Genomic DNA, 10075 nt, shown 5'->3' on the forward strand with positions numbered 1-10075 from the left:
TGCAGTCAGGAAACTGAATCGAGTTTCGAGGAGTGTACCCTCTTGACTGCCTGCATTCAGCAGCTAAGCAAATGTGCGGTTACATCATCGTTCCTCCAATCGCCGAGGCTGTGACTCCCTCGCCTTGAGGCTCGGCCTCTCCCAGGACGGCTCCTCCTGCCAAGAGTGGGAGATGGAGGCCCGTCCCACCGCTCACTGATACAAGCTGACTGGGAGGCCCGCGCTGAGATTCAGGTTGTTGCTCAATCCAGTTCCCAACCCCTCCCTGGGGCGAATGGGACCAGGCCCGGTGGGTGGGCGGCAGATCCCACCCGGTTACAGTTCCCCGTCGCAGAGAGACAGGAATGCAGGCAGCTCTCAGCGGGACCAGTTCAGGATCTGCTAAACTCCTCTGATTTCCGTTTACGAATTGAAGGAGAGCTGGTACAAGGAGCTGGATGGCCTGCTCCCATTCCTCGTGCTGTGGAACAAACTGAAACCATTGTCCCCTTTCACCTGCACCATGTTGAATCTCCGCTGCCCATGATTCCCCAGTGAATCGAGTCTGTGAGCGAGGGGAACTCTCCAGAAGACCAGATGAGGTTGGAGCGGAAGCAGGCCATTCGGCCCATCGAGTCTGCTCCGCCATTCAATGAGATCGTGATTGATCTGACGTGATAATCCTCAACTCCACTTTCCCGCCTTAACCCCATAACCCTTGACCTCCCCCCCCCCCGTACCTTCTGTGAAATCAAACTCCACGTAATTCTTTCCTCTTCTTCGAAACCGTTTTCCTGAGATTTAAAAAAAATATACACTTCAGGACCCTTTAGTAGATCGCAAAACGAACTGACAACCTTTGTCAGGCAGGCAGGTAGCTATACAGGGTTAGACAGTCGCCACACAACCGCCTCCTGATCTATTAATGATCGAGGAGCTCTATCGATGAGTAGCTATCAGTGATGGAGCAGGTTGTGGGAGAATATCTTTGCTGAGGGAGCAGGTGGTGGGTGGACATCTGTCCATAAGACCATAAGACATAGGAGTGGAAGTAAGGCCATTCGGCCCATCGAGTCCACTCCGCCATTCAATCATGGCTGATGGGCATTTCAACTCCACCTACCAGCATTCTCCCCGTAGCCCTTAATTCCTCGCGACATCAAGAATTTATCTATCTCTGCCTTGAAGCCATTTAGCGTCCCGGCCTCCACTGCACTCCGCGGCAATGAATTCCACAGGCCCACCACTCTCTGGCTGATAAGACCATAAGACATAGGAGTGGAAGTAAGGCCATTCGGCCCATCGCCTGTCGTGGTGGAACCTGCGACTATCTGCCCCCCCAGGGTCACCATCACATTCTCCTTCACTAGCTCAGTGAGGACGTGTCCCCTACACCCGAGGTGGGTATTCACTGGCACACTGCACTGCTGAATAGTGTTAGAGTCCTTCCTTTTGATTTCCCTTTGCTCACGTTTCTTTTATTTTATTATTTTTGCTCCGCGGACTGATAATTGAATTGTGCCTTTTAAAAAAAAAATTTAGATTACCCAATTATTTTTTCCAATTATGGGGCAATTTAGCGTGGCCAATCCACCTACTCTGCACATCTTTGGGTAATGGGGGTGAAACCCACGCAAACACGGGGAGAATGTGCAAACTCCTCACGGACAGTGACCCAGAGCCGGGATCGAACCTCGGACCTCAGCACTTTGAGGCAGCTGTGCTAACCACTAGGCCACCGTGCTGCCCATTGGATTGTGCCTTTAAGTGGGCTCAAGCTGAGGGAGCCTGCTAGTCATGACAGTGTGGACCAGGATTTGACTAGTGAGGAGACAACAGACTCGTGGGCGAATATTGAGAACCAGCTTTGGAGGAAGTTGGTTTGATTGGCTGCTGGCAGCCTGTGGGTTGCCCAGGGACAGTGTTCTGCCTGACAACAGTTAGTGGTTGGTTCCTGCGGGGTGCTTCTGAGGGAGCTGGGGCAGAGGTGATTAGACCCTGAAAGGAAAAGGAGCAGCCTCTCTCTCTCTCGTAAAGAACTGCTTTATTATTCTCAAACCAGCGGGTGCCTGGCACATCTTTCCTATATATGTGAAATGATCTTGAATCTACAAAGAAAGTAGGCAGTCTTGCCAGAATAACCCATCTCAAGACAAGGAAGAAGAAGTATCAAAATGAAAGCTTGAACTCATGAAAGACTTTAACTGGAAGCCAACCTAGTTCATCAGAGATCCTTTATCCTTTTATTTTATCATTATTATCTTTCCTCTCCACCACCCTTTCCCTCTGTGTGTGTGTGTGTGTGTGTGTGTGTGTGTGTGTGTGTGTGTACACAGAGTGCGGTGAGTTACGAAGGGAGGGTTGGGAAAGATCATAGAATTTCATAGATCATAGAATTTACAGTGCAGAAGGAAGCCATTCGGCCCATCGAGTCTGCACCGGCTCTTGGAAAGAGCACCCTACCCAAGGTCAACACCTCCACCCTATCCCCATAACCCAGTAACCCCACCCAACACTAAGGCCAATTTTGGTCACTAAGGGCAATTTAGCCTGGCCAATCCACCTAACCTGCACATCTTTGGACTGTGGGAGGAAACCGGAGCACCCGGAGGAAACCCACGCACACACGGGGAGGATGTGCAGACTCCGCACAGACAGTGACCCAAGCCAGGAATCGAACCTGGGACCCTGGAGCTGTGAAGCCATTGTGCTATCCACAATGCTACCGTGCTGCCCCTAAAATACCTAAAAGAGGTATTAGGTAGTCAGTTACATTTTTATCAGTTTAATTAACTTATTTTTAAATAACAAAATGTTATTTGTGTTAAATTTACAATCCTGGCGAGAACAGTTTATTGGGCTCAGGCAAGATCCTGAGGTATTTAAAAATAATCAAATTTGACTTGTGTTGTGACTCCGGGTCACGTTGGACTGGAATTTACCAGATACTAAACCAGGGAGTCGTGACAATAGATTACAGAAGGTCTTTACGTCATAGAAACTGTAACGTTCAGGTTGAAGGTCTTTCCATGTCTAATGCTTTTTTTAAAAAGATATTTTATTCCAAACATATTCAACATAAGTTTGAACATCCAACAGACTTTGTACATTTCCCCCCCATTTACTTCCCCCCCCCCCCCCCCCCCCCACCAAGCAACGAACAGCTCCTCAAATGCAGCCATGAATAGCCGCCACCTTGCCTCAAAGCCCCCCTCCGAGCCCCTTAATTCCACCACGGGACTGCTCATGTACGTCTTCGGGGTGAACGGAAGTGGGGCCGTCGCCAGCGCCCTCGGGCTCGTCCACTCGCAAGACTCCTCCTCTAATCTTACCTGTTCCGCAGCCACCCCCCCCCCCCCCCCCGACTCCCACCCACCATCTTTACCACCTATACCCTCCCTGCCAAGGTCAAATGCCACCGTTTAAGGTCACCCTTACCCTCCTCCACCAACCCCGTCAGGTTCCACGTGGCCTCTGTGCTCAATCCGAACTGAAGTCTCACATCTCGATAGTGCAGGACACGGTCCAAACTCACTATTCCTGCACACTCTGCTCCTTCCACCCCTATCATCATCACTGCGTCACTGCACACTCTGCTCCTTCCACCCCTATCAGCATCGCCCGGCACACCTCAAAATAGTCAATCCTGGAATATACCCTGTACACAGGCAAGAAGGAATACTCCCTCTCTCTCCCGGGTGCCCATACCTCCACGGATCCACCATCCCCATCCTCTCCATAAACCCTCACAGGTGCCATTCTCGACCTCCCCATCGATTTAGGGCTCGACATATCCATCCTCGGCCCCCTCCCCAAAATCAGCTGCCGAGAGTCCAAGTCTGGAATCGCCCCAAATAGCCTCTTCATGAACATTGGCATTGTCCCAATTAGGTGTGTTCACATTCACTAACACCACCGGAGTCCCCCCCCCCCCCCCCCCCCCCTCCCCAGCCCCCATAAACCCCGCTTTCTTGTTCACGAGTATGGCGGCTCTCCTCGACTTTGAGTCAAACCCCGAGTGGAACACACTTGCCCCACCCACCCCTTCCTCAACCTCACCTGATCTATCGCTCAGAGATGTGTCTCCTGCAGGAAAATCACCTCAAACGTTTCAAGTGTGTGAACAGCCAGGACCGCTTCACCGGCCCATTTAGCCCCGCGGGCGTTCCATGTCACGATTCTCACTGGAGGCCTCCACCTCCCCTTCCCCCCCCCCCCCCCCCCCCCCCCGAGAGTCCATCATCATCACCTTAGCCTCCCCGCCCCCCCCCCTTCCCCATTCTGAATCGGGATCCCCCGAGATGACCGCTTGGAACTGTTCTCCTGGTCCTCATCTTTGCTGGCCGTGTCTTACACATGTCCCCCAGGATCGCCATCTCCACTTCCAGCGACACAATCCAGTCGCTGTGGTCGGACACCACCTACTCCACCTCCTGGACCATCGCCCCCTGCACCTCCAGTTCTTCTCCACCACTTCTAAAATGCCACTAAGAGGTGCCGCCGCCCCCTTAATCACCTTCGACCAGTCACTCTGCATTTCTTTACACTGCTGCCGAAATTTGTCCTTAATGAATCTCCTCAACTGCTCCATTGGCAGCTTCCCAGTCGGCGGTGACCCTCCCCCTCTGCCATTTTTGCAATTGATGCTGCGACACGAGATTCCTCCAACTCCTTAGCCAGGGAGCTCCCTCTTGTGGTGATATGCATCACTGTAAATACACAAGGGGTTAATGTAAATATACTACAACTAAGTAACCACTAGAGGGAGCACCAGAGACATCATGACATGCAGACATACAGCTAATGAACAGATAGAATTGGACACAACCAATGGGCAGTCAAGGCGCCCAGAGGTGACACTATCATAGGGGGGCATTACACAACCCATATATAAGGACAGAGCACACATGCTCTGTCACTTTCCACAGGCGACATTTAGAGAGTAGGACAGGGGCAGATCAGAAGCATCACACCCACCACGTGGCTTAGAGCAGACTGGTTGGTTAGACTGAGTTTACTATAGCAAGATTAGCAGGAGAGTCGAACTCCTAGAGAACTGTCTGGTTCAATAAATCACATTGAACTTACTTCAAAGTCTGGAGTATCTTTTGGTCAAAGCTGCATCGAGTTGCAGCCTGTGTTATCCCAGAGTACATAACACAACACCGCTGTCTTCTGTCGAGTTCGGTAACCCGCAGACATGCCCATCCTGGGAAGAACTAATCCCCCTCCACTCTCCGCACAATCTTTCCGCTGAAATTCCCCAAAGTTTGGGTAAAAGGGGCGAACACCAACGTTTTCAAGCAGGAGCTGCCTTGTGTGTGATCACTCATTTAATGGCCACCGCAAGTCCTGTCCATGTCTAACTCTCTCTCTCTCTCTCCCTCATTGTCTATAGGGATCGTATTCAGTGCCTTTGGCATCAATCCATTGTTGGCACATTCACTGTGAGGAATGCTGGCTTCGGGCACTGGTAAGCTCACTCGAAACAAACATCACAAGCTTTTTATCCCCTCCAGCTGCGAAATATCTGCCCCCCCTCAGTGAAGACTTCCATTCGCACATCAACAACTGAGAGAATTAACCTATCGTAATGTTTTTGATAATATCGTCCTGGTCAGCAGAATGCAGAAGGTGTCACAATCAATCCCACATACGAGTCTGGGCACAGGTCGAAGATCAGAGGTCAGGAACACATCACAAAGGGGCAGCACGGTGGCACAGTGGTTAGCATTGCTGCCTACGGCGCTGAGGACCCGGGTTCGAATCCCGGCCCTGGGTCACTGTCCGTGTGGAGTTTGCACGTTCTCCCCGTGTCTGCGTGGGTTTCGCCCCCACAACCCAAAGATGTGCAGGTTAGGTGAATTGGCCACGCTAAATTGCCCCTTAATTGGAAAAAATAATTGGATACTCTAAATTTATTTTAAAAAAAGGAACACATCACAAGGATCTTCCGGTCCTGCCGAAAATGAACGGACCTTTGGCTTCGCCTGTAAGGGGGGGGGGGGGGGGGGGGGGGGGGGTCTCAGCTACACCGCGGCTGGAATATTCCGGATAAACAGTGGGTGATTTTACACTTCCCAACTCTGGACACGCTCCTGACTGGACTCAATCTGTTACTCAGCTGACAATAGCTAACTGAGCACGGACAACGTTCGGACAATGGGCGGATTGTTCCGGTTTTCTAGTTAAGCGCTGACCCAGGCAAGAAAGGTGGTGCGCGGCTCTTTGACAAATAAAGTGCTGGAGATGTGTCCCAAGTTGCCTGGCCTGTTGACAACATCGGCTTCCCATGCGCGGGTCTCGCCCCCACCACCCAAAGATGTGCAGGATAGGTGGATTGACCGTGCTAAATTGCCCCCGAATTGGAAAAAAAAATAATTGGGTACTCTAAATTTATTTGAAAAAACATTGGCTTCCCAGAGATGGGCTCCCCAATCTCCAGCACTAAAAATAAAAACACAGATCTCCCCGTGGTCAGGTTAACCCCCCCCCACACACACACGGACACCCCCGCCCACAAACGGGGACCCCCACCTCCCTCCTCACACATACACACACACCCACACAGGAAAACCCCCTCCCCCCTCACACACACCCACACACTGGGAAACCCCCCCCCCTCACAAACACCCACATGCACACATGAGGAACCCCGCCACTTACAGGGAACCCACCCTACACTTATGGGGAACACCCCCCTACACACACAAACACGGGGAACCCCCCCCCCCCCCCAAACACACACGGGGAACCCATCGCACACTCACGGGGAACCCCCACTACACACACACACACACACACACACACACACACACACTGAACCTCCCCGTCCTCCTCCTCCACCAGACACACGTGGAGAACCTCCACCACACGCGCACACACACACACACACACATAGGGGAACCCCGCACTCATACAGGGAACTCCCCCGTGGACCTCCCTGGAGGAATAGCCCTGGAACTGCCCTTGGCAAGGTGCATTGCGGTGGCTCAGATGAAAATGTATTTAAATGATGTTCCTGGGCAGGAACCTTATTATGTTAATAGCTGTGGAGAGGGGGCGGGGGGGGGGGGGGTTTGCATGGTGGGGTGGGGACACAATTGCGCGATCTCACCGGCAAGATTCTCGTTGTTGGCCTCTCGCGGGAATTTGCGTCTACGTCCCCGGGCAATATGATGGGTACAGGTCGGTCGTTCACTCCTCTTGCATGAACAGGCTTCTTATATCCTTGTGGTGAAGTGTCTGTGCAATAAACATCCTGAACAATGTAAGTGGTTGGGAACTTCGCCTGGGCTCCCCATCCTGGCTTCTGTGAGCAGGAGTGGCATTCCTTGTGGTGGGCACTGAAAAACCCAACCCTAAGGGCTGGTCTCGCTTACTTCCAGGGTTAGTCTCCCCTTGCCTTATTATAGGCCTGGTTTTCCCATCGCTATCCCCTACAGCTTCCCTTAGAAACACAAAGCTTAGGATCAGGAGGAGGCCTTAAGCCTGCTCCACCAATCAATATGATCATGTTTGATCCTCTATCTCAACACCACAGTCCCGCGCTCTCTCTTCATACAACTTGATGCCTTTAGAAATCTGTTTCCCTCTTAAATATATTCAGTGACTTGGGCCTCCACAGTTTTCTGTGGTGGAGAATTCCACAGGTTCACCATCCTCAGAGAAGACATTTCTCCTCATCTCAGACCTAAATGGCCCACCCCGTATCCTGGGACTGTGAGCCCCTTGTTCTAGACCTCCTCCCCCTAGCCGGGGGAAACAGCCTCACTGCATTCAGTCTGCCCGGCCATGTCAATATTTTATACGTTTCAATGAGATCCCCTCTCATTCTTCTAAACTCCAGTGAATACAGGCCCACTTGACCCAATCTCCCAGGATTCAGTCTGGTGAACATTCGCTGCGCTCCCTCTATGGAAAGTGTGTCCTTTATTAGATGAGGTGACCCGAACTGAACACAATACACCAGGTGTGGTCTCACAGAGGCCTTGCACAGCTGCAGTACATCCCTGCTCCTGTACTCAAACCCTCTCGCAATGAAGGCCAACACAACATTTGCCTTCCTAACTGCTTGCTGCGCCTACGCGCTTGCTTTCAGTGACTGATGTACAAGGACACCCAGTTCCCTTTTCCCAATCTATCACCATTTAAATAATACTCCGCCATTCTCTTTTTCGTACCAAAGTGGATAACCTATCCATTAAACTGCATCTGCCATGTGTTTGCCCACTCACTCAACTTGTCTAAATCGCCCTGAAGCCTCTTAACATCCTCCTCGCCACTCACATTCCCACCCAAGTTTTGTGTCGTCAGCAAACTTGTTTACCTCATCCATATCAAAATTCGTTTCCCCAGAGCGAATCTTCTCTTTCACCATAAGGCTGGTCTCTCTTTCCCCAAACATACTTTATTTTTAAATACTTACCCGTGTTTTCAAAAACCTGTGTGGCCAGAGCTCTCCCTGTCTCTACAATCGCCTCCAGCCCCACACTCCTCCGGGATATCTGGTTTAATCATTCTGGTGGTTGTCCTGTTTGTTGCTTGGCCCCCAAGCTCTGGAGTACCCTTCCTCTCCAATCTCTGCCCCGCCTACGCCCTTTTAGACTCCTTAGAACCTACCTACAAGGGGCATCTTGAATAGGATGGGAATAGAGGGATACAGACCCAGGAAGTGTAAAAGATTAAAGTTTAGGTGGGCAGCATGGTCGGCACAGGGCCGAAGGGCCTGTTCCTGTGCTGCACTTTTCTTTGTTCTACCCCTTTGATCTTTTTATTAATTCATTGAACCTGGGCGTTGCAGGCTGTATTGTCCATCCCTAATTGCCCTCCAGGGGGCAGTTAAGAGTCAACGACATTGCTGTGGGTCTGGAGTCACATGTAGGCCAGACCAGGGTAAGGCCGGCAGATTTCCTTCGCTAAAGGCCATTAGTGAACCAGATGGGTTTTTACAACAATCGACAATGGTTTCATATTCATCATTAGACTTTTTAATTCCAGATATTTCATTGAGTTGAAATTCCATCACCTGCCGTGGTGGGATTCGAACTCAGGTCATTATTCTGGGTCTCTGGACTCCAAGTCCAGCGACAATGCCACTATGCCACCACCTCCTTTTTGCTCATTTGCTCGTGGTTTGGTGTAAAACTTCTTTTATAATACTCCTGCAAATCATCTTTCATTTCAGTAGTGAACGTAAAGTCGCAATAGTTCCAGCTGACCAGAGGCTACTTTCCCATTTTGCGGGGGAGAGCTGACTGGTGGTGGCTTTACCTGAGGGGGTCAACATACTCAGGCAAGGGGCAAAGTTGAGAGGGCAGGGCCTTCACAAATGACCTCAGCCGGAACAGGAATTGAACCTGCGCTGTTGGCCTTGGTCCACATCACGAACCAGCCGTGAGTGCAGTAAAGGTGCTCTATAAATATATGTTGTTGTTGTTACAGGAACTTCCTCTAGGGTTGTCTTCCCTTGTGCTGAGTTAAGAAGTCGACTGTGTGCCTTTGTAACTGATAGCATTCGGAGAAAATAGACCAATAGAAAACGTATGTCAAACCCCTAACTTCCTCTGTTCTCTGTTCGTTATAGGGGTCAAAGAAGCTGTGTCCACAGTGTAACACCGTCACGTCCCCAGGTGACCTGCGCAGGATCTACCTGTAACGCCTGGATTCCGAAGTGAAACAACCCTTGATCTGTGAGGGGGGGGGAAAGACAGTGGGGTTGGGGGGGGGAGGGGAGAGTGGTTTACAGGGTCCACGGAGCGGATTGCTCCTTTGCTCATCATGAACTGTCTTCAGTGTCTCCATCCCTGAAGTGATTACCTCACTGATGTGTGAACAACGTGAGGCTACTCCGGAGTGACGTTCAGAGACCTTTCGCCAGTTTGCAGCCGAAAGACTGAGTCGTCGATTCGCTCCACCGATCTCCAACGTTTTCAGAGACCCCAGCATCTGTATTTTCTTTTTTGTTTGGCGTTTAAACAATCTCTGCCCACCCACGCTTCTTTTTCTCCCCCACTTTCAATCCATCACTTCACGCACTGTCCCAGGGCAGCCAGGGGCAGGTAGTTGGCATGATGCCAGGCTTTGTACTAGCCAG

General features: G+C 51.0%; 1 protein-coding gene across 4 annotated transcripts in view; it reads left to right on the plus strand.

The window, feature by feature from the left end:
• LOC119957057 (E3 ubiquitin-protein ligase Rnf220-like) overlaps positions 1–9695 on the plus strand; it is a 55944-nt gene extending 46249 nt beyond the window's left edge. For all 4 annotated transcript variants that reach the window (XM_038784677.1, XM_038784680.1, XM_038784678.1 and 1 more), the window contains 2 exons: positions 5378–5452; positions 9566–9695. In XM_038784677.1, coding sequence (XP_038640605.1) covers positions 5378–5452; positions 9566–9637 — 147 coding nt within the window. In that variant the 3' untranslated portion in view covers positions 9638–9695. The remainder of the gene's footprint in view (positions 1–5377; positions 5453–9565) is intronic.
• Positions 9696–10075: the final 380 nt, after the last annotated feature.

The sequence above is a fragment of the Scyliorhinus canicula genome, chromosome 25, assembly GCF_902713615.1.
Source record: "Scyliorhinus canicula chromosome 25, sScyCan1.1, whole genome shotgun sequence".
Lineage (NCBI taxonomy): Eukaryota > Metazoa > Chordata > Chondrichthyes > Carcharhiniformes > Scyliorhinidae > Scyliorhinus > Scyliorhinus canicula.